Source organism: Gymnoscopelus microlampas, assembly GCF_963454915.1.
Source record: "Gymnoscopelus microlampas genome assembly, chromosome: 11".
NCBI classification, from domain to species: Eukaryota; Metazoa; Chordata; class Actinopteri; order Myctophiformes; family Myctophidae; genus Gymnoscopelus; species Gymnoscopelus microlampas.
In genome coordinates, this window is record NC_139948.1 from 20,762,588 (window position 1) to 20,786,586 (window position 23,999).

Here is a 23,999-nt window from a genome sequence, read left to right on the forward strand (position 1 = left end):
AACCGGTCGGAGCGGAAATAACTTTACGTCAGCAAGCGTCCGGAACCCATGATTGAAACCTCCGGTGCCGTGCACCTCCAAAATGATTCCCTCTGTTTATAATGTGTTTAGTTTGGTATAATCGTTTCATTTCTTTTGATATAATAATCGTTTGGTATATCCATATTTTATTCTAACTCGTAGCACGACTAGGCTAGCGAGACTAAACTAATTGCTTCGCATCATGTGGGGAATAAAAACAATGCACCGCCAACCGGAACCCACCGCCAGAACACGATTCTTGTTTTTTCCTTTTTTTTCCCCTAAACCGGATCACACGGACCTGGAACGAATACCAGGCTTTCCTCAGAGGTGGACAGCCCATAGAGGGGTCTTCAACAGGGGGTCCCGGACCCCTAGGGGGTCCTCAGAGTTACTAAAGGGGGTCCGCCAAATCGTTGTGTGATATGATTTTTTTTTTAAATTAACCACTTGAACCCTAGCATCACTTTTCTGAGGAGAACTTTAGCCAAAAATAGCAGATCTACAAGCTCACTGCGAGGCGTTGTGAGCTTGTAGATCTGCTATTTTTGGCAAAGAGTTATAGGTGTCAAGGGAAAAAAAGAGCAGCAAAAGTTTATCTGAAACACTATATTATACAATATGCTTCATCTCTCTCTCAGCTAGGGGGTCCTTGGCCTGAAAACGTTGAAGACCCCTGGTAGGTGGACAGCCTGGTGACGCGAGGTTGGGAACCAACAGCGGCGACCCACGTCGTGTCACACACAAAGATGTCCCCCGGTGTGGTACTGGTGTTTCTGGTCGTCTACCGACAGGGCACTGACACCATTGATTGATTCCGTTTTAAATCCACTTTGCGTCGGCGGATGATTGCTTGTCGGTGTGATTATTTCACGACGTTAGAGATAATAATAATATATTTGAACTGCCAGGGGAGAAACAAATAACTGTCTCCCTCCTCCATTACGCCGAAGCCTCCGACCATCCACAAGTTGCACTGGCCGAAGAAGCGTCTTGGCATTAGCTTAACACAAGCTAGCAACCCAACACGTCAACAACAGTAGTTTGTTTTAGTGCACTGCAATACACTGCCATCGGCAGGGGGAACAAAACGCGAGTGGACTAGCTAGGATTATCCACTTTAAGGTGAAAGACTTTGGCATTTCCTATGGTCTGTGTAAGTTAACAATCTGCACTTAAAAATGTCAACCACGTCGTTGGACAAGGAGCTGCAGGAGCGGCTGAGAGAGGCGTCTGCCATCGGGGATGTGGACGAGGTTCGGACATTGGTGGAGAGTGGAGTAAATGTCAATTCACAGAACGAAATCAATGGGTGGTAAGTAGGCGCAAGCAACTCTTTAGATCCTATTTTTAATATCTGGAATCTAGAGTTGCCCTTGACAGCCCATACACCCAAACAGAAAAGTCCTATCTGATTGTATAAAACGACGTTAAACTCGCCAACGTTGCAGCTGTACGGAAAGCTCGGATTATCTTCTTTCTATCTGCAAAGTTTTTGTTATATAAAAATCCACCGTAGACATGTTATGAGCTACTTTCTGTCAAGAAATTCCTTGCAGGTGATATTTGTGATAAGTGTCAAGCGCTCGTTTTATTCATTACATAAGTAACTGCGAGGAGTTACAAATGGATTCATGAACACTGGATTTCATCATGTGTACAACCATGTCCATGATGTGATCCATCTGCAGCTTTTCAGTGAGTTTACTGAGATTTGAAGTCACTGTGCTTGATGTGCGTGACACAGCGTGTCTGCAGGGATTAAAACCGATTTATTGTATCCCTTTACCCAACAACAAGCTTGTTGTTAGCTCCTTGACCCGGCCACGTTTGTGTCTGTGTCTACCTTCTGAGCCTGTGATAATAACTAACTATCTATGGACTATCTATGACTTTGGACTTGACTGAGTTAGTTTTTCCTAGTTTGTTTTCAACTTGGACATTCTCAGCTGGAGCTCTTTTTAATAAAATGATAAAAGTACATTTAAAAAAACTATTATACAGTCAACTATTATATTATATAAGTATTGTGTGGTAGATTACACAATACTTATAGTACAACTACCACAATTACTGCCATTTACCTCGACACTGTAGATCCACTGCTACTTGAATGAATTTGGAGTTTGGAATGGGGCACAATTTATTGTGTAAGGCCTATGGTATGTCCCAGCCATGAACTGGTGATTGATTGGTTGACTTGGATTTTCACTCGGACTTCAGTGCTGGACACTTGCTACTCAAGGTTGACTTGAGGTAGTAAGGTCATTTGGACATGGGACTGGAGACTTATGACACAACTTGGACTTGCATTTAAGTGACTACAACAGTGGTCCCAGCAAAGCGGAATAGCTCTAGTGAGCATGGTTATGAAATGTACAGGAAATTACACACAGTAACCGCTGCTGTTGTATCAGTCTGAGGCCTGAGGTATATTTAGTTGCATGCGGGTGTCACGCACGACATGTTGTGAGCTTGTAGATTTTCTAGTTTTGGTGCGTGACACTGGCATGCACTGCAGCAAAGTATAAATCAGGCGTGGCCGTAGGTTGGCCAACCTCAACCTATCATAGTCAATCTGCATTTCCTCCAAAGTCAGTCATTAGTACATGTATTGAATTGAAATCTTCTTCTCTTTCTATAAACCCCACCACCACCATCGGTGCCATCGTAGGACATGCTTGCACTGGGCATGCAAGAGGAACCACAAGCACATAGTGTCGTACCTGCTCAACTCTGGAGCTGACAAAGAGATCCTCACAGCTAAAGATGAGCTGGCTGCACAGCTCACCTCTAAACCAGAGATCAAGCGACTGTTAGGAGGTACACTGGATATTTCTATATTTACATTATACATATATGGATATTTCTTTATTTAAGACTTCAGTGTACACGCCATGTTGGTCAGAGTGGATACATGTAAGTGGGATGAATAATATAATTCTCTGTAAAAATATAAATTCTAGCTTATGCTTGGTTATTTCTAGAATGAATTGTTATTTCTAAAATGAAATGTTATTTTGACTGAGAAAGAATGAAACATTTTTTTGTGGTAAACAACAGTTGAATAAATACTCCATTTTATAATCATATTTGTCACAGTTGAGGTGGAAGACATGCCTGAGGTCAAGGAGCCCGAGCTGCCAATCATACCGAACTACCTGTCCAACCCACCCTTCTTGTACAGCAAGATGGACAGCAACAAGGCAGATATCATCAAGCAGCACTTCACCCAGAACGGCTCCGGCGATCACACCGACGACCAGCACAGCGACCCGTCCTCCCTCTCCCCGACTCACGAGCCCCAGCTACTACAGAGTCTGGTCCCTGACAGCTCCATCCCAGTCACTAGCCCCAGCCCTGTCGCCCAGACGGGGGCTTTCATCCCCGTGGCCGAGCAGAACGGCGTGTTACCCAGTCCGGCCTCCAACCTCCACCACTCTGCCCTCAACGGCGTCCTTCCCATGGACCTGTCCGTAGAGCCCCATCTGGTAAACCACGCCGACTACCCGCACTCCGTGGCCCACAACGGAGCTGTGTGCTCCCCTCCGCTGGCCTCCCCCAGCCCCAGCACAGCTAGCAGCAGTGGGAGCCTGGCCCAAGCCCCAGCCCCGGTGGCCAGTGCTAATTCTACTATGAGCAGACAGCAGTCCGTCCCTCAGCCACTGAGCTGTCAGGCCGGAGGCCCTATGCCAGCATTCCAGCCTTTCTTCTTCACCACCAGCACTTTCCCCGTCAACGTGCAAGGTAATACTGGGCGATATTGACAAGATCACATTTCACTGTATTTTGTACCTAATACCTCAATATCGATAATGTGACAGTATTTTGGAGATGACGGTGCTTTCATTCACGTGCAAGGAACGTTTGAGAAAAGATCTTTAGAAATGTGGGTGGGTATGATGACCAAACAGGTTTATTTCACTCGGCTAGAACAGTCTAATAACTTCAGAGCATTTCTTATAATCACTTTACTGCAATGCAGACTTTATGAACAGGAAAAGACTACCTTTAGAACAGAATCTGTTGACATTTAATTTAAATTTAAGAAATTATAATAAACCAAATCCCAGATGATGTCTAGTCCAAGTCTGTGTTCTCTAGAACACATACAGTAAACACACAGAAACGAGGTGATAATGCCTGGGTGTCACTGATAAAAAAAATAATGTAGTTATTTGACTGTTGGCTATTTCCTTCATGCCATGCCACCATTAAAAGTACGCGCCCACTCTCTACTCTCTCCCCTTCCTGTTCCAGAGCTGGTACTGAAGGTGCGCATACAGAATCCCAATGGGCGGGAGAATGACTTCATCGAGGTAGAACTGGATCGCCAGGAGCTGACCTACCGCTCCCTGCTCAGGGTCTGCTGCCGCGAGTTGGACATCGGTGCTGAACATGTGGAAAAGATCCGCAAATTGCCCAATACCATGCTAAGAAAGGTAAAGGAAATGGGCCTCATTGTTGTACATCCATATATATAGGTGCAGCTCAAGCACACATACAACATATTCTACATGTGTTTTGGTGTCAACATTTGTCAAATCTGGGATTTATTTAAATGAATGTTGTTCTTATGCATTTTGAGTTTGGTAGCACATAAAACTAAAGCTACAGAGACGCAACACTAGATGCTCCGCCATCTTTGCTGGAGTTTGAACCTGCAGAAATGAAGGCTTGCAGCTTAGCTTTAATATTGTCCTCTGGCTTTTTCATGTCAAAGCATATACGAGCATTGTTGATTTGAATTTGTTCTTCTTTCCTAGGACAAGGATGTGGCACGACTGCAAGACTTCCAGGAGCTGGAGGTGGTGCTGGAGAAGGCAGAGGGCCTGTCCCTCTTCTCTGCTGGTGGGGGCCTCACCGACAGACCGTGCTTCAACATGAAGGCCTCCCGCCTCACCTACTAGTAGGGCCGCCATGGAGCCCCAGTTTCCCTCATGAAAACAGACGTCCTTAGCTCGCGCCATTACCAGTGCTTCCCCTTTGTCGTCAAATGTTATCACAATTCACTCGCGTTCTGTTCCGGTTCATCTGGACTTGCTTCTCCAGATCGTGTAGCTATTGTCCTCCTCTGGCCATCACGCTGCTCCTGTGTACCCAACCAGCGCTAAGTGCTTACTCATGCATGGTGACCTCAGTTATGTGCTGAAATATTTGGGCCTCTCTCTCTCTCCCTCCCTCGCTCCCTCCATCCGCTCTTTCTCTCCTATCGATGCACTTTGTGCCGAGGCTGCAGCGGAACAGCAGATGCTTGTCTTCCTTGACTTCTGGACCAGAATGGGCCTCGGCAGTAGTAGCCCTATGTGGACTCACCCCTATGCTAGCCATGGACTATGGTCATGGACAGCGACGTCAGATAAGTGGACGACAGGAGGACTTTGCATTATGCCGCTGCCTGATGAGATCGTTATGAGTCCAGAGCATAGTACTACTGTACGTTGCAGCACAGTGGACTTGCACTGAGGACGTTATCAGGTGTTTTGTCTCCCATACACATACATGCTGTAGGCATAAGCCATAGGCATAAGTATTTTCTGCAAAGGTTCTTCATTATCCGTCCATTATAACTAATAGGACAAAAGGGGTTTAGGAAGAAGACTCTTAGGACCTATGTTTGTCCTGTTTGCAGAGAACACATTTACGCTTATATATATATACGTATCCACGTTAAGATGGACAACATATAGATATTTTGGTGTCTACTGATACAATTGACTCAAGAAGAGTAATATTTAAGATGGCTCTGTGGGCATAGTTCTTTGCTCTTATTTTTTTGCCTCTTACTGGCCAAGGTTTAATTGGCAAAATGGAATTTCTTTTTCTAGTGGAGATAAATGTGCAATGATCAATCCTCACATTTTTACAGCGTGTCACTGTTCCTGCTTAGCCCGCACGCACAAGCGATCTTTCTGCGTAACACTAATGATATGACTCTCAACTGTGAATATAGTTTTTTTTTATGTGAAAATGTTACACATTTAGTGCTAATTAACAGTTAGACCCTTCAGTGCACTTTGGGGTGACTAGGCTCGATTCTCAGCACATTAAGGCACATGGGGCTCCACATAAAGCCGGTGTTTTTAAGTTTAGCCTTCCATCTGAAAATTGTCTGTTACTATCATTTAACTGTGATTAGAATTCAAACCAAATACTAATCTAGTCATCAAAGAATAGATTGTTCAGAATAGACTATCAGTGGTTTAGAATGGGGGGGGGGGGGGCTGCCTACACTTTGTTCTGAAGTTATATAGACTTCGTTTTCATCTGAATTGAAAACCGTAGCAAAGGACTATACTACATGTTTGGGAGGTTCCTGAAATGTTGGCTCTTTTGTGTATGTCATGTCTGTCTAAATTTAGTCTACATTGTGATGAGAATACTTTATATAGATTTTATTTTCCCCTCAAAGCAACAGAAATTGTTAATATATTCTATAATCCTTAATTTTGGTTGTGAAATCTAATCTAGTAATGATGGTTAATTTGTTGAAGGGAAACTTGTAATTTGTTTATTTGCTTAGTGTTTATTCACTGTTTATTCTATTCGCTAATTTTGGGGAAGGAGCTTTATTGGAATCATTAGTGATGGACTTTGGGAACGGAGAATGCACAGACAACTGACACCTTAAGGATTCACACCTATAACTGTACCTGGTGCATATCGGGTCAGAGAGCAGTCGCACTGTAAGGAACGGGGAGCTTTTTATGCTGCTTTCGTGTCAACGCGGTTGACCGACGAGGAGGACCTTTTTAATATTGTTCATTTAATTCGCAGCGCTGCCTCGGTTAGGTTGAGCGGTTCAGTAAGTGGCCACTACACGTTTTACAATCAATAGTTACTAACCAAGGGGTAATTGTTTACTATTCAGATGTATACCTTAAGCTATTACTGTATTCGTATGTTTTCTGATATATTTTTATTAATTTGTATTTTTTTAACAAGCTAGGCCTGTTGAGTTTGTGTCAAAAAAAAACTACCATACCAGTGAAGGGCTTGATATACTTTGTTGTGCGCGATGTGGGGCGCACAGAAAATAGCAGATCTACAAGCTCACAATGCTTGGGAGCGCAGCTGTTTTCGGTGGGCAACACCGGCCGTCAACTAAGTATAAATCCGGCTTGAGGGTTCAAGGACGCTTGCAGCAAAGTGCATGGTGGGATAAAAGAACGTGTCAACAGAAAGTGTGCTGTGATGAGAGCAGCTGAAGCAGATCGAGAATGTTTATGTTGTGTTCACAAACATGTTCAATGCTTTATCGCGTGAAGTTGTGCCACAGGTGGAAGAGACGCATGGATGAGGAATGACAATGTTGCGTCTGGTCATGTTGTGCCCATGCCAACTGGGAAACGCCACGTACGGTTTGATTTGGGGTTTTATAGAATCTGTGAAAAGGAGATGACTAACTGCATTTGTTGGGTTGTTAATTGTTTTAGAAGGAGAAGAATACAGTTTGACTTAACCTATGCATTCAGAGTCTGATATTTTTATATATGTCCTGTGTGCCTTAGGCACTGTTAAACCTGTGGTTTTGGTTCTGCACACCTGTATTTGCTCTTTGATAAAGCATGGTGAATTACTTGATCAATCCCCTGTTTTTTCCTAACATTAGCCTTGTGTCTTATGAAGGGTCGTACTGCAGATATCAGACTGTAGTTGCGGTGACAGGTGTAGGTGTGATTCATAAATTGATAAAATCTGAACCACACTGGGAAAGGAGAGCAAAAATCACTGTAAAATGGAATTCAGCTGTGGCCACTAGAGGGAGTAGAAAAGCTTATGTTGACAGACTGAGCCATAGACGAGGTTAGTTCAGTGGTTCTCAAACTGGGACCCTCAGGGTTCCTTTAGGGGTTAAAAATGGACCCTTACACGTTTGTGACTCAGAGTTATGGGGGTCTTTGAAAAAAAAAAAAAAAGTTTGAGAACTATTGGTTTAGTTAATTTGATACAAGGGGGAAAGTCTTCTAACACCCATTGCCAGTATATAAACTGTATATATATTTTTCAAATTGAGGAACATCACAGTATGTGATTGTCTAATGTGATGACGGCTACTCAAAGTCAGAGGACTATGTACTTTTTCATGTCGATTTAGTCAAGTTCATACAAGGCCTGTGATAGTCAGACAAACTTGACAGACTGCCAAGAGCAGTTGGGTGTTGCAGAAATGTGCACTGTCAGAACCAGTTCTGGAGAACAAAAGTGTATGAAAGTGTATGTAAAAAGAGTAGCCGGATATGAATTTTAAAACCTATTCAAATTGATAAAGGAATGTTGAGGATAGACTGCCTCTGTAGAATGCACACACACACGATAACTGACCATGATACTGACCATGATATTGACATGATACTGACACATTGATTGATGTCATCAATTTGACTTCTGAGATTCACAGGGTAGCCACGCATCAAGCCATCCCTGTAACATCAGGCCCCTCACAGCATTGTGTGACAGGGATGTCAGGCCTTGTCACAGGGCCTGACATCCCTGTAACTGGGCATGGTAACATGGTACCATGGTACTGTTACGACCTGACTCAAGGTTGCAACAAAAGGGAGACACAGGCACAGTTAAAAGTGTATAAAATGTCTTTATTTAAATATAAACTAACTAAACAACAAACATAACACATCAGTAAATATGAATGAGCATCAGTGTGAAGGCAGTGTATGGGTGCGAGTGTATGTGCAGTGTGAATGTTGTAAGGTGTAAACCAAGGTATGTTAACAAACAAACTGAGGAGAGAGGAGATGAGAGAATCTGACAGAAAGAGGACTGGTTTTAAAGCCCTCAGAGCAATAGGCTCAGGTGCTCCAGATCAGAGCTGATGGCCTCCCAGCTCCACCTACCAGGCATTCACCAGACTAGCACTGGTAGACAGAGTGGGAGGGCGTCACACCCCCCTCCATAAAAACGGTGTCCCAACAGGAACACCGAAACAAGTGACCAACTCCCAAACTTCAAAACTCAATTTAACCCAAACAAACAAAACCTCCAAAAAACAGTAACTTTCATTTATCTATGGCCTGTTATAACCTGCCACTTTCCCTCCACACCTCAGCAACTGGTACCTGGAAGCAAATTAAGAGGAGGAGCTAAAGAACCAGGGCAATACAGGGCACAAGACAAAATAAATTATTGTTAATCAATGGAATAGTGTATTCAACAATGTCTGTCACCACATTGTCCATCTCAAGTGTCAAATGTCCAGGCAGTCTGTGTACAATTTCACCAATGATCCCCACACACAGGCCAACTCCCATGCCAACGAGGGACCATACAAGCCAAGCACTACAGACTGTCTCAGTTGTAGGCAAACCCAGATTCAAAGATTTGTTTTCAAATATACAAGCCATTATTTGTGCGGAATTACGACCGGTCTGCAGGAACCCAAATGAATTGTAGAATAAACATGACTTTAACAAACTATGGAACAACCAAATGAACTTATCCCCTCATCCAAGCCATTATGTTAGACTTTTAGTCAGGGGACGCACAAGTCCTCCTTGCCCTCAACAGGACACAACCAAAGGAGGCACCTTACCAACGAGTGAGCTCCTTTTAAACCAAGGCAACACACAACGGACAAGTGACATAACCCACAACGCATGCAAACAGAAAAGCACAGTTTGGACCATTTGTCACGTTCCCAAACCTGAATTCCGCACTTAGGCTCACCGGGCCAGCTTTAACACAGACAAAATTTTATACACTGATCAAACTGCCTCTGAAGTATATACAGACAATTATTGACACTACCATGATTCATTTTACACATAACCAAGAGAACATAGTAGCGCACATAACCCAGTGTGCCACTAGCTCTCCATAAAACAGGGACCCTAGGGTCATTGAAGCCATCTTGATCAAACCAAAATGTACCATTAGCTCAATTAAGAAAATGCTGCCGACTCCCTATCCAGCTCAACCACAATCTCAGCAACTGACAGAGCCGAGAAGCGCTTTAAGAGAACAGGATTGACCCAGCTAGCATGGGTAGAACAACAGATTTAACAGGTTAGATCTGAAATGTACTGTGAAAGGACAATCTAAGGACAAGGTGAGGGAGAACTGACAATTTATCTCTGAGAGTGCACAGGGCAAATCCCATGCAAACTTCAGAGAAACCAACACAATGACCACACAATCAGAACAAGGACCTCACCAAAACGTCAACTATGACGCTATACCGGACCTCAGGCATTACCGGTGTCCTCCTTGCTCTCAAGACTAAGGATACAGACACCACACCTAAGCACCAAACCCAAATGACTTCAAACGAAACTGAAATCCAAATGCGAGTCCAAATGTACTGCACCTCGGTACAATGTATCAAGTGTTTTTCCAATTGACATCTATGATATACTCCCTCACACAACCCTCAACTCCTGAGAGCCCTACATGTCCTCCACACCAACAATAATTTCAGAACAAAATGATTTACCTGTCCAACGCAACATAACTACTTGAGCTAATGCACCAAAACCAATAAAAACAAGCAAAGTTATGCTTTTTATTTCACCAGAAGCAAACCTTCCCCCCATACTGCTACCGTAGCAACCACGATCAAGGTTACTAGGAAGACCACCCTTGCTCCCTCCCCGGTACATACAAGGATACAGACTCAATGACAGAGACAGAGTTTTCCCCCACCTGGCTAACTCACCCTAGTCTTCATGTGTCCTACTGGCGGGAGGTATTTATGCACTTGAGCCCGATGGGTAGATTGGACAACCATGAAATGGCGACCCTCTCAAAGCCATGGATGTGCCCCCAGGGCCGCACGGAAGACACACAAAAATAAAAAAACATTTTACCAAAATAATAAACAAATGCGAGTCCCCCTATCAAGGACACATTTCTTAAACCTATCAGGGGAATAGCTCCACACTTCCTTGTACCACCAGGGAGACAAGCACCAATCACAAAGCTCCTCTCTCCTCACCAAACTAGAAAACTAATTTTCTCAAAAATAGAACAAACTCAACCAATAGCCAAACCAGACAATGTTTAACTTAACCAAAGTTACATACTGAAAATGTCTAACCTGCACCTGTATCTCCCATCAATTTAGCACTTACAGGTAGCACTAGTACTCAGCACCAGTACTCACCACTGGAGTACACTGCCCCTGAAGGGCCCAAAGTCCATTAAATGAAGATGACCAAAGTGCTAACAACCAGTTTTAAAGTGTTCTAGGGATAGAGATACAATTTGTCCTACCAAGTTGGACGAGCCCCCATTTGTTACGACCTGACTCAAGGTTGCAACAAAAGGGAGACACAGGCACAGTTAAAAGTGTATAACATGTCTTTATTTAAATATAAACTAACTAAACAACAAACATAACACATCAGTAAATATGAATGAGCATCAGTGTGAAGGCAGTGTATGGGTGCGAGTGTATGTACAGTGTGAATGTTGTAAGGTGTAAACCAAGGTATGTTAACAAACAAACTGAGGAGAGAGGAGCTAAGAGAATCTGACAGAAAGAGGACTGCTTTTAAAGCCCTCAGAGCAATAGGCTCAGGTGCTCCAGATCAGAGCTGATGGCCTCCCAGCTCCACCTACCAGGCATTCACCAGACTAGCACTGGTAGACAGAGTGGGAGGGCGTCACAGTACCATGACAGGAACTGTGACCATTCAGTGCTGTGAGATGGGACTGGTGTGACAGGGCCTTACTATACATATGCAATTCTACTTATAATCGTAACAGGCTTTCTTTTTCTCCCTGGGAAGTAGGCTAATAATGACATAATAATCACATACTAACAGTCCAGTTTAATGTACAATCTGATAATTGGAAATTGATGAGATGTTTTCTAAAATATGTAAGAAATACAATACACAATCAAAAGAAAGCTTACATTTTAATTGGGTGTGGGGGCGATAAGGAACCTGGATAGGGGGCACCTGCCCAAAAAAGGTTGAGAAACACTGCTTTATAGCGATCCAGCTGTGCTTGTTGTGACTCCAGCCCCATCCATTCACTCGTTCATTGACCTGTATCTGCGCAGCATGCCGGAGTTTCTTGTATGCTCTGTTTTGAAATGTATTACCGAGGCATATAAGTCAAGAGGGTACAAGAAGTTTTGTTCCCTTTCTGCAGATGTTCTGAAAGAGCTGTCCTACGTCAGTAGAGGTAACAAATATTACATAATACCAACCAAGGGGAGTGATTATGTAGGACTGTATGTCTGCTTGTCTGTGTTTTATTGCGTGTGTGTGTGTGTGTGTGTGTGTGTGTGTGTGTGTGTGTGTGTGTGTGTGTGTGTGTGTGTGTGTGTGTGTGTGCGCGCGCGTGCGTGCATGCGTGTACGTGCTCTATTCTTCCAAGGGCCAATTTATGGGGAAATAAATGATGTAATAGTAATAATTTGAGAAATAGACATTATGGGGGCAAGAAAGTATTTTCTTTTTTTTCTTTCTTTAAAACAATCGACTTCATTTATACTTACAGGTACTTGTATGCCACTGTCACACACCCAAAACAAGCTCACAATGCGTTGCATTGCGACACAGTGCGTGCGTGCGTGCGTGCGTGCGTGCGTGGGTGGGTGCGTGCGTGCATGTGTGTGCGTGCGTGTGTGAAGGTGCATGTCTCGTCCAGCATGTCTCGCCATGTGTCTAGCCCCTCTCTCTTTCTGGCCAGGGTCTAGGAATCAGCTTAGTGCCCTACTGTGGCTGGACGCGTCTCTCCCCTTTGTTATGGTGTCAGACGCTCATAATAAGCTTAGTATGAACAGTCATAACACCTTCATTGTTGTGAACCAGCCGCACCGGCTCCCGCGAGCCTCGGAACATGAGGTGAGAGAGACCGTGGAACCTGCACGGTCAAGGACCCCTAAGAGCATTTTAGAAATGGAGGCACAGGGCGACATTACTCACAGGTACGCACTGCTGTCAATATGCTTGGACTGTGGCCTTTCGGTGCGATTCGCGCACATCTCTGAGGGATCACGCACAAAACCAATATAACAGAGCTACTTACTGTACTTCAATGTAAACCCTACTGTTTATATGCCTGTGTGAAGATGTTCTTTTTGTGAGGCAATTGGACTTTTCTGACCGCTTATAATATAAGGCTTAAGCCACAGGTCAAGTTATTAATTATCCTCCTTTGAGTGTTTTCTTTTAAAAGCTGCTAAAGGACTAAGGTATGGTGTGTGCCAGAAGCCTTCGCAAAATCAACCGGCAGCTCTAGGGATGTCCGAGAAGATGTCATTGAAAGATTCTCTGGCTTTGTGAAACCTTGTGAGGATGATAGAATGGTAAATGGTGCATTTATATAGCGCTTTTATCCAAATCGCTTTACATAGACTGTGCATTACATTCACCCATTCACACACACATTCATACAACGATGGTGAAGGAAACCATGCAAGGCACCAATCTGCTCATCGGGAGCAATTTGGGGTTCAGCGTCTTGCTCAAGGACACTTCGACACTAGCCTCGATCTCCAGGCTTTATTGTTTAGTTTTGCTAAAAAATAAAAGCCTGGGCCAGCGCGTCGGTGTACCTGGTATAGGAAGTGTTTAATTTCCCCAACCAACCAGAGTGCAGTGGGCGTCGCTCGTAATGTTGTGTTGACGGGGCGGGGGCTGACGGACAGATCGGTGAACCAATGGGATCAGGCGCGTTCTCTCCGCGCTGATTTTAAACCCGCCCCTCTATACACGAAATCAGGAAGGCTAGTGCAGCCTATTTCGACACTCTGGGGGAGTCCGGGATCGAACTGGGAACCTCACGGTTGCCATCCGGCCAATCTACCCCTGAGCCACTGCCGCCCCATCGAATGATGGAAACACTTAGTATGTACTGTAGCAGCCCTATTTACCTTCACATAAATGGATGTTTCCCACAATGTAGCACGTTAACACCATCTCATCAAATCCTTGCAAAGAAAATCCCTCGGTCATCACCAGAGAACGTCATTTCCCTCAGTGATACCCGTTTCTATGAAGGGAAATCCCACTTACAGAATGAGATGACCATGCAGAGCTCTGCTCGGCAGAATTTCTGGAGGGGTTAGGTTCATGTGCAAAGTAACACGGTTCCTTTTGGGTGTACCACATTAAATAAACCTTGTGACATTGATTAGGACCTGTGAGACAGATTAGGTTGTGGCCCCTTCGTGTCAGCGCCATCCAGCCCTCTCTCTAAGCCTATGAAGCATTTCTTCTGGGGTCAACAGCCAGAGGAAGGCCCAACAAATCTAAGCCAACTAAACCTACTACCCCTGGACAAGTCTTTATCCATTTTTATCTTTATCCAAATATTTCTTTGAATTACATTATATTCCTTGTATTGTATTGCTCTAAATTTGGATGGTACCAGATCATAGTCGTTGTGGCTGTGGCTGTCACTGTCAAAGATATTTGGGATTTCCTGCGGTTTGCGAGATTAGCTGTGGAGTGTGGACAGATACACAGACTCATGGACAAACAGAAGGACAGACATACCCTCTTCTAGATGGCTTGTCCCCTATATCCACTGATTTGGGCATTTGTCATAGACTCATGCTTTGTAATTAACACAGAGGTCTAAGATAGTCTGCACTTTTTAATCAACTGTTTATTGTGTTTCTCCTGATACAAACTGTAGACAGTAAGAATGCCTGGTCCTGTTCCAAAATAAATACTGGGAGACATTGAACCGTATTATTGACATTTTTTAACAGCATACCACCACACTGCGCCGCAAGGGAAACCGAACAACAATAAGTGAGACATCATGCTTGTTTTGAGACCAGACTCAGAAAGATGCCAAGGGGCGCACCATGAAGGTCAAAGTCAAGGTCGGTCTGCAGACACAATACATGTGCTAAAGGCAGATAGACCATGCAAGGGCACCGCAGGGGGTCGTCCTTGTGGCTTTATTCAATATTTGACATGCCCTGCAGCCCCTCCAGTGTCTGTCGGCTATGCTGGGAATGCAAGGTCTTGAAGGGTGAAGGTTAGGGGGTGGAGGGGCTTGAGGGAGGCAGGACACATAGAGATTCAGTGGTGGAAAGTAACTAAGTACATTTACTCGAGTACTCCCACTACCATTATTTGAAACCCACTACCATTATTTGAAAACTTTAGCTGCAAGTTACTTCCTGGATTTAGATTCTTAATGCAAAACATTGATACATACATACATTAACCACTTGAGCATTTTGAATACAGGACTTATTAGTATTGTAGACTGTAGAGTATTTCTACGCTGTGGAATTGCTACTTTAACTTAAGTAAAAAAAATAATAAAATAAAAAGTCTTCTCACTGTTGAGATTGCAGCACAAATGCGCTTGTTGATTTGCGTGCATTCTTGAGCTCGCATGCACTGGCGGACGTCAGTGTCTGCACGGAAGGAAGGATGGCCGTCTATTGCCTAATTTATATTATGTCCTATGATGGTGTCCTGTGCCGAAAATAGCCGATCTACTAGCTCACAATGCTATCGTGAGCTTGTAGAGCAGATATGTTTGGCGTGGGAAAACCGCCGTATACAGTATATCGGGCTAATGTGCCCAAGGATCAAACGTTTAGTACGCTACAGTTTGTCTGTGCGAGTCTGTATAGGATAGGCTACTGTATTTAGCTGAATGTATGGTTGTTTTTTTTACATTTTGTTTATTGAAAGTGTGTGTGCATGGCATGCATGTGTGTGCATGTTCACATGTGGATGCTTTTGCGCTCTTTGTCAACATGTATGAAACTTACTTCTCTGCTCTGTGTATGTGTATGTGTGCGTGTGCGTGTGCGTGCGTGTGTGCGTGCGTGTGTGCGTGCGCGTGCGTGTTCGCGTCACAGCAGCAGCAGGGGGTAGGGCTGGAGTGCATTGGGCCTCTTTGGGCACAGCAGGGGAGCGGCTTGGGAAGCACAGATTGTGGAAGAACACATTTAAAACACACTCTCTCTCTCTCTCTCAATTAAATTTTTTGATTCAAAGGAGCTTTATTGGCATGAGAAAACATACGTTTACATTGCCAAAGCAAAAGTGAAACAAAACAATCAAAACAAAACAATCTATGTACAAATAAATACTGAATATAAATGGGAATAACATAAAAGTGTAAACAGAGCTGTGTTACATTGCAACTTTGAGGGATCTTACGAAACTATAAAAAATATTGTGCATTTTCTGTCAGAAATAGTTACACCCATATAGGAAAGGTTAGCTTGGTATACATGTTTGAAAGTTGACAGCAGCATTTCAATGTTTTGCATTCACTTGGTATAAAACCTTCGACAAATAGCAGCAATTTATTCAAATTTAATTAAAGGTGGTTGGTCTGTTCATATGTGCATCATTTCGGGGGCGGCAGTGGCTCAGGAGGTAGAGTTTGATCCTGGGTTCCCCCAGAGTTAGTGTCGAAGTGTCTTTGAGCAAGATGCTAAACCCCTAATTGCTCCCGATGAGCAGGTTGGTGCCTTGCATGGTTTCCTCTGCCATGTGTGTGTGAATGGGTGAATGTAATGCACAATCATTGTAAGGCGCTATATAAATGCACCATTTACCATTTATTTGACCATTCTATGTACCGAGGTCATTTGGTGTAAACAGTGCAGGGATATACACAACGATTTGTAGTCCTTAAGGTGGTTGTATCCCTCTCTCTTGTCTTTCTTCTCCCAGCCCCACACCCACCAACCACTCTACCGTCTCTCATGTAGCCTTCTCTCACACGCACGCACGCTGCTTTATCTGAAAGTGTCAGGGAACCACATGTCATTTATTTTGTTTTGTGTCCTCTCTTTCCACACTTCCTGGAATTGGCTTATTGTGGAATTAGAGCAGCTTCTCACAACAAGACATCAAGCTGTTCGGACCACTCATGGCCTCTTGCATGTGGGAGTTGTGACAGCATTTTGTCTTACAGTATCCACTTAGGACAGCCTGACAGCTTTGTCAAGGACATTTTGAGTAACCTTCAAAATGCCATGTCCACACTAAGGCTGCAACTATTGATTATGTTCTTATGATTATTCTATTCTATTGATCACTTTTTCGAGGCGTGATTTAATACATATTTTTTTAATCTTGTATATTGTATGCTATATGAAATATATGCGTTATTTCATACTTTGTCGCACAACAGTGTTGTGCAATAGTGAGCATGTAGATCGGCTATTTTCACTATAAAAAAATAATGTTTTAGAAAATGTCTGCCTGTAATAACATGCTGAAAATATGGATTAGTTAGGCCTATTAATTGATTATTTTATTAAATGATCAACTATCGCTACTTTTTTATGATCGATTAAATCAATTATTTTGATCAACTGTGCACCTCTAGTCCACACACTGATGTCTCATGTCTTTCAGTGTTTGAAATTGGCATCATTGGTGTTGCTGCCATCAATGATGGTTGGGTGTCTGTTGGTAATATCCAAGTTTTCATTTTTAACCAATCAAAGTCCTAGATATCCAGGACCAGTGGTGGACATAGCATTGATATTAAAAAGAAAATGTACTTTGTAATGTGTTCTTTTGAATACTTAAGTATTTTTCAAAGCAAGCACTTCAGTAGCCTAGCCTGGTAAACCATCCCGGTCGCTAGAATTCACATTATCTTGTGTCTTCTGCAGACACACATGATAATGTGAATTCACGCGACTGGGATGGTTTACCAGTAGCCTACTTTAACTCAAGTACAAATTTCACAGAGCAACTTCCATTTGTAGTTGAGTAATATTTGACCAGGAGTATATTTGATTCAAGTACGGAGTTGAGTAGCCTACTTTGTCCATCATTGTCCAGAGTCTTTGACTCTACTGCAAATTCAATACTGAAAACAATGGAGGAAAGATTAGGGCAGACATCCAGTGCAGAATTAAGTTCAGAGCATAATCAACATTGGTGACAGACAGCGCTTATAAGGTTCAAGGTTATCTTTATTATCACACTATAGGGGAGAATTCATTGTCTTGCAGCCCAGGTTATCATGACAATACAAAAGACAAGGACAACATCAGCACACTGAGTTTGGTGCCATCTTCTGGAGAATGACACTTCAGATGAATAAAAGAAATGCAGTCTAAAATACTGAAGTTTAATGATCTGACAGCCTATACAGTCCCTTAAAGGAAATAGTAGGCTACTTTAAGCCTACTATTAATCCCATCTCATATTCCATGTCACAAGTTGAAATGGTATAGGCCTACAGTTGTAACCCTGAAGTATTATGAGAATTAAAGACTGGGATAAGTAGCATAAGGGTTTTCTTTTCTTTTAGGCTATCCGCCCATTTTCTCCCCTGGTGAGCTGTATAGACCAGTGGTTTTCAAAGTGGGGTCTGGGGACCCCCAGGGGTCCTTGAGGGGGTTCCAGGGGGTCCCCACTCCAGGGGGTCCCCATCCATATGTGTCTGTAACTCTGAGAGTGTACAAATGGAACCAAATGGACCCGTTAAGAGTTAAATTAACACAGATGATGATACTACAGTGTAGATTGGGGGACCGGGACCCCCAAGAAATTAAAATGGTTGAGTCCCTGGCATATCTTGTCAAATGGGGGTCCATGGGCTAATATGTGTCAATATGGGGGTCCTTGACGCGAAGAAGTCAGAGAACCACTGGTTATAGACAGCTTGCTCTCACTCCGTCTTTGCCAGCTAAGGGTTAAAAATGGCTGAGTCCTTACGCACAGGTGTCTCGCCAGTCCCATGAGCGAATACCGCAGCTTGCAGTCCATTGGAGAACGTTTTCCTTTTTTCTTTTTTTCTTTAATTAAATTCATCATAACTGTAACTCAGCTGGGATTTGCTGTGGCATAGACGCGCCACTGTAATTCATGTATCTTAAGTAATAAGGTTTGCATACCTCGAGCCTATAATCTCTTAGGACTATTAAACGCGGAGCAACGGACTTTGGGGGAGCTCTCCACTCCAGGCAGACGCTATGCGTCTCTCGGCTATATTTCTGCTTTGATGTCCTCTGGTTTTTATTCTAGTTTTAGAATAAGTTCACAGCTATTTTTGAAGGGACTTTTTCCGCCCCATAATAACTCTGGATGGTAGCCGGAAGACTCGCCCCAAAACACGCTCACCCCCATTTTTTTCGCGGACCAGCGGTTCTTGTTGACTGAGGATAAGGTTGGAAATACGTTTAGGGTTAGGCATAGTTTGACTGAGGTTACGTTTAGGAATAACAAGGTTAGGTTTTGGGCATAGTTTGACTGAGGTCGAGGATACGTTTAGGAATAAGGTGAGGTTTAGGCATAGTTTACTGGGGTTACGTTTAGGAATAAGGTTAGGTTTTAGTCATAGTTTACTGAGGTTAAGGTTAGGAATAAGGTTTGGTTTTAGGCATAGTTTACTGAGGTTACGTTTAGGAATAAGGTTAGGGTTTAGGCATAGTTTGACTGAGGATAAGTTTAGGAATAAGGTGAGGTTTTAGGCATAGTTTACTGAGGTTACGTTTAGCAATACCAGGTGTATACCGCCGGATTTGCCCCGGGGGCAACTGTGTTTTGGGGCGAGCGTTTTGGCATTCGGTCCTTCTCGTGCCGTAACGCGCATCAGGACATGTGGTGGATGCTGTTTCCCCGATGGATTTGGTTCCTGCTCGGACAGTGTTATATTCTACTGCTGTACATTGGGCATGTGCGGGCCATGCCGATGCCCATGTCCGTGTCCGTGGCCAAGGTGGTGGTGTACTCCCACGCGGGCATGTGTCCCAACGAGATGAACCCCAACCTGTGGGTGGACGCCATGAGCACCTGCATGCGCGAGTGTGAGTCTGACCAGGTGAGTTTAATCACGCAGTGGTGGGAAAATAACTCACTTTTGTTTGTGAAAAGTATCAATACTGCAATGTAGAAATATCCTACTCTGTTACAAGTAAAAGTCTGGAATTCAACATTTAGGCTACTTGAGTAAAAGTACAGAAGTATTTGGTATCAAAATGTAGGTACTTAAAGTAGGTACCAAAAGTAGAAGTAGGCAACTCCTTATGCAGAATGTCCTGTTGCACAAGTTTTCAAATGCATAAAATGTTAAAATCTTATGAAAATAGCCGATCTACAAGCTCACAATGCTCACAATGCATGAAATGCATTGTGAACTTGTAGATCGGCTATTTTCAAATGGCTGAAATGCAGGGCAGAAGTGGTAAATGTATGTTTTGTAATAATAATCAAAATCTAACAAAGTAAGTTTTGAAATAATTGTAGTGGAGTAAAAGTACAATATTTGTCTCTGAGATGTAGTGGAGTAGAAGTAAAAGTACTGAAAATTGGAAATACTCCAGTAAAGTAAACGAAATACCTCAAAATGTTACTTAAGTATACTTAGTTACTTTCCACCACTGGTTTTATGAACCATAGATATTTCTGGCACTCTCTCAATGGAAATAAAGTTACCTACTTGTTGTAGGCTATATAATTATATAATAAGGGGATATTACTTAATTGTTTAGGCTATACTATTATTATGCGGTCTATGATGAGAGAGCCTTGAGTAAATGCCTTGTAGGCTATAGCATTCTTTCCCATCATTGGATTATTATGCAAGGCAAGATAATCAAATCTATTTGTTCACGAATATTGCAACATATCTATCTCCATATGACTGACTGCCCAGGAATTATTGACACCCCTGGCACAGCTGCTTGTGGTAACCTATACTTAATTATTCACTGCAGCCTTTTGTGATTTGCTATTCATTTAGCGTTTGTGAGTATGGATATAGTGTAGGCTACTGTGGCCATGCAGTGTGGGGAGTATATATTTTACTTTATAATTATGTTAAGCAAAATGAAACACCATTTAGAGGCACAAAGGGTCTCAATACTAACTATAAGTCATACTGATCCAAAAGGCAGATTCTTCGTAAACAGTTTATATCATAATGCATCTGTTAATATACAATCACGTTTTAGGTCAAAACCCACAACTTAATGAGTAAATATTGACAAATCTTGGTCCATTGAGATAATTGATAATACTGTGGTTTCTGTGTTTGCAATATGAATCCCACTGGTATATCCCAATGGTAATACCACTTATTTTTTAATATTCAAGAGCTTCAACTGACAGCTGCCAATAAGTATGGAGAAACCACATCTAATATTATTATTTAGCAAATATCATCCAAATTCTAGCACTGAAATGTAACCAGTATTTAATCCAGTATTTGACAAGCTGTCTGCCATTTAAAGATGCACTTTTACAGCCTTTTCCTTTTAATGTCTAGTCTAGATCATGGATGCATCAAGACTGCAGCAAACATGCTAGCTCAGCTGTGTATACTACAACTGTTTTGTTTTCAATCTCTCTCAACATCAGGACTGTGAGACATTCGAGAAGTGCTGCAACAACGTGTGTGGCAACAAGAGCTGTGTGGCAGCACGCTACATGGACATCAAGGGCAACAGGGGCCCCATTGGAATGCCGAAGGGCGCCACCTGTGACAAGTTCATGTGCAGCCAGCAAGGGTCAGAGTGTGACATCTGGGATGGCCAGCCCGTGTGTAAGTGCCGCGACCGCTGTGAGAGGGAGCCCCACTTTACCTGTGCTTCTGATGGCATGACTTACTATAACAAGTGCTACATGGATGCAGAGGCGTGCTCTAAGGGTATCTCCATCTCTGTGGTCACCTGCAGGTAAAATGTTAAGTACTTTTTACATCTTTATCATCTGTTTGCTGCTATGCCGAGGTAAAGTTATTTCATGCTGTGAATGAGTACACTGTAAACATGCTGGGTGATCATGTACTGTGACTCATCTGAGAGTAAACAAATGGACCCTTGCGGTGCATGTTTGAATGGCTTATCGAGTGATCTGGCGTCACTGTAGCCGACAAATACAAGGGCTGATCAAAAGGTTCAAAGGCTTTGTTTCAAAGACTATACAGCATCATTATGAGCTGCATGGTTCCTTCAAAATAATCTACACCAGGTGATGAATGCAATGTGATCATGCAATTGCCTCAGCAGTCCTGACACGGTGGGTTGCTGATCTTCACATTTTTACTTGACTTGGATTTTGGGGAACAGGAAGCAAAGTCAGGTGAATGTAGAGGGTGTGTGGGCATGGGAAAGTTTGTTTTTTCTCCGAAATATATTCCTCAATTTAATTGCAACCACGTTACAGACAATATTTGATGGTGACAGTTAATCTTGTAAGCAAACGACCATATTGTATCTAAAGATTATAAAGTCTTCCAACCTTTTGATAAGCCCTCATATGTACTGGTTAGGGGTGTGTCTTTATCATACTACATAGACATTCATAACCCCTAGCTTCTTTGGTGGCATTTCAATCTAGCAGGACATTGAGTCTCTACTTACCTGACTTACCCACAGGTTCCACTTGATGTGGCCAAACACCAGCCCCATCCCTGTGGAGACCACCCTACGACCCACTACTGCACTCCAGACCACCCTACCTGCTGACATCCACCCCCCAACTATGCTCAGTGGCCCCACACAACAAGCGGTATTTGCTGGCGAGACAGCCAGCTTCCTGTGTGAGGTGTCCGGGAAGCCACGTCCAGAAATCACCTGGGAGAAACAGCTGGAGGGCAGGGAGAACGTCATAATGAGGCCCAATCACGTACGAGGGAATGTTGTGGTCACCAACATCGGCCAGCTGGTCATATACAATACCCAACCTCAGGATTCTGGCATTTATACGTGCACGGCCAAAAACGTAGGCGGCACCGTCTCATCGCACTTCCCCTTGGTCGTCATCAAGAGGGAATCGAGGGGTAAGAGCGCTGAGGGCAATGGTACTAACTTGCCAGTTCCAGCTGAGGAGTGCCTGAAAGCTCCAGACACAGGAGACTGTGGCGAGGAGAGCATGAGTTGGTACTATGAATCAAAGAGGAACAATTGCTTCACCTTCACATACAGCCAGTGCAATAAAAACCGCAACCACTTTGACACCTACCAAGCCTGCATGCTGTCATGCGGTGCAGAACTAGCGGCCCCCTGCAGCTTACCCAGCCTTCAAGGCCCCTGTAAGGCCTATGAGCCTCGCTGGGCATACAGCAGCACCCTCAAACAGTGTCAATCCTTTGTCTACGGAGGCTGTGGAAGCAACGAGAACAACTTTGAATCCAAAGAAGCCTGCGAGGAGATGTGCCCCTTTCCAAAGAACCACAACTGCAAGATGTGCAAGCCACGAGGGAAGATGGTGGCCAGCTTCTGCAAGAGTGACTTTGTGATCTTGGGGCGTGTCACCGAGCTGACCGAGGAGCAAGAGTCAGGCCACGCTCTGGTGACAGTGGAGGAGATCTTGAAGGACGAGAAGATGGGTCTCAAGTTCTTTGGCCAGGAACCGTTGGAGGTGACACTCCTGAACATGGACTGGACCTGCCCCTGCCCCAACATCACCACAGCCGACGGGCAGCTGATCATCATGGGAGACGTTCAGAATGGCATGGCCATCCTGCAGCCTGACAGCTTCGTGGGCTCCTCAAGCGCACGGAGGGTGAGGAAGCTTCGAGAGGTCATCCACAAGAAGACCTGTGACTTTCTCAAAGACTTCTCCACCATCCAGTAAAGTACTTCAAGGTTTCCTACCAGGACAGATGGACTCTTTTCAAAATAATTCTGGGTTTGAAGTTCCATTGACCTCACCAGTCTGACCATAAAACTATTAGTTTATTATCTGTAGGTTGTTGGTGCCTATTTGTTTCAGTTTTCCTTCATTCCTTATTGCTGTGTAGATACTGTACCAAGAAGTACGTTTGTGACATCCATAATGCATTTTTTTTCTTTTGTATTCTACAGTCTACTTTGCACATTATTTGTGGACAATGGCAGTGTCAAACTGGATATATGTTTAATTTAGTGTAAACTATAGATCGCAATCAAGGTGTATTCACTGAAGAAATAGCCTAGTATTAGTGAAAAGCACTTAACCTGTATATGGACAAAATATTTAATCTTTGTAACAGTTTTAAAGCTATAATCCGGGACTTATTTTAATGAATAAAACATTATTTTAACAAATCTGTATTGTAGAGTATGTATAATA

At 43.4% G+C, this 23,999-nt stretch overlaps 2 protein-coding genes across 2 annotated transcripts; both read left to right on the forward strand.

Moving 5' to 3' along the window:
* The first annotated feature begins 778 nt into the window (after nucleotides 1–778).
* Nucleotides 779–7,605, forward strand: ankrd40 (ankyrin repeat domain 40). Its single transcript, XM_084071557.1, has 5 exons — nucleotides 779–1,336; nucleotides 2,696–2,844; nucleotides 3,124–3,768; nucleotides 4,282–4,463; nucleotides 4,788–7,605. Exons 1-5 carry the CDS (start codon nucleotides 1,203–1,205, stop codon nucleotides 4,929–4,931), a joined length of 1,254 nt encoding a protein of 417 aa, XP_083927683.1. The 5' UTR covers nucleotides 779–1,202; the 3' UTR covers nucleotides 4,932–7,605.
* An 11,937-nt stretch (nucleotides 7,606–19,542) lies between these two features.
* On the forward strand, nucleotides 19,543–23,522 carry wfikkn2a (info WAP, follistatin/kazal, immunoglobulin, kunitz and netrin domain containing 2a; the record flags this gene model as incomplete). Its single annotated transcript, XM_084071791.1, has 3 exons — nucleotides 19,543–19,764; nucleotides 21,303–21,619; nucleotides 22,322–23,522. The coding sequence occupies 3 exons, from the start codon at nucleotides 19,543–19,545 to the stop codon at nucleotides 23,520–23,522; spliced, it is 1,740 nt and encodes a 579-aa protein (XP_083927917.1).
* Between the last annotated feature and the right edge of the window lie 477 nt (nucleotides 23,523–23,999).

Bases quoted from the DNA above. Each gene is read 5' to 3' on its own strand.
- ankrd40 (XM_084071557.1), top strand. From the start codon at position 1,203: ATGTCAACCACGTCGTTGGACAAGGAGCTGCAGGAGCGGCTGAGAGAG. The intron at 1,337-2,695 runs GTAAGTAGGCGC...GTGCCATCGTAG, and splicing joins CAGAACGAAATCAATGGGTG to GACATGCTTGCACTGGGCAT. The intron at 2,845-3,123 runs GTACACTGGATA...TATTTGTCACAG, and splicing joins GATCAAGCGACTGTTAGGAG to TTGAGGTGGAAGACATGCCT.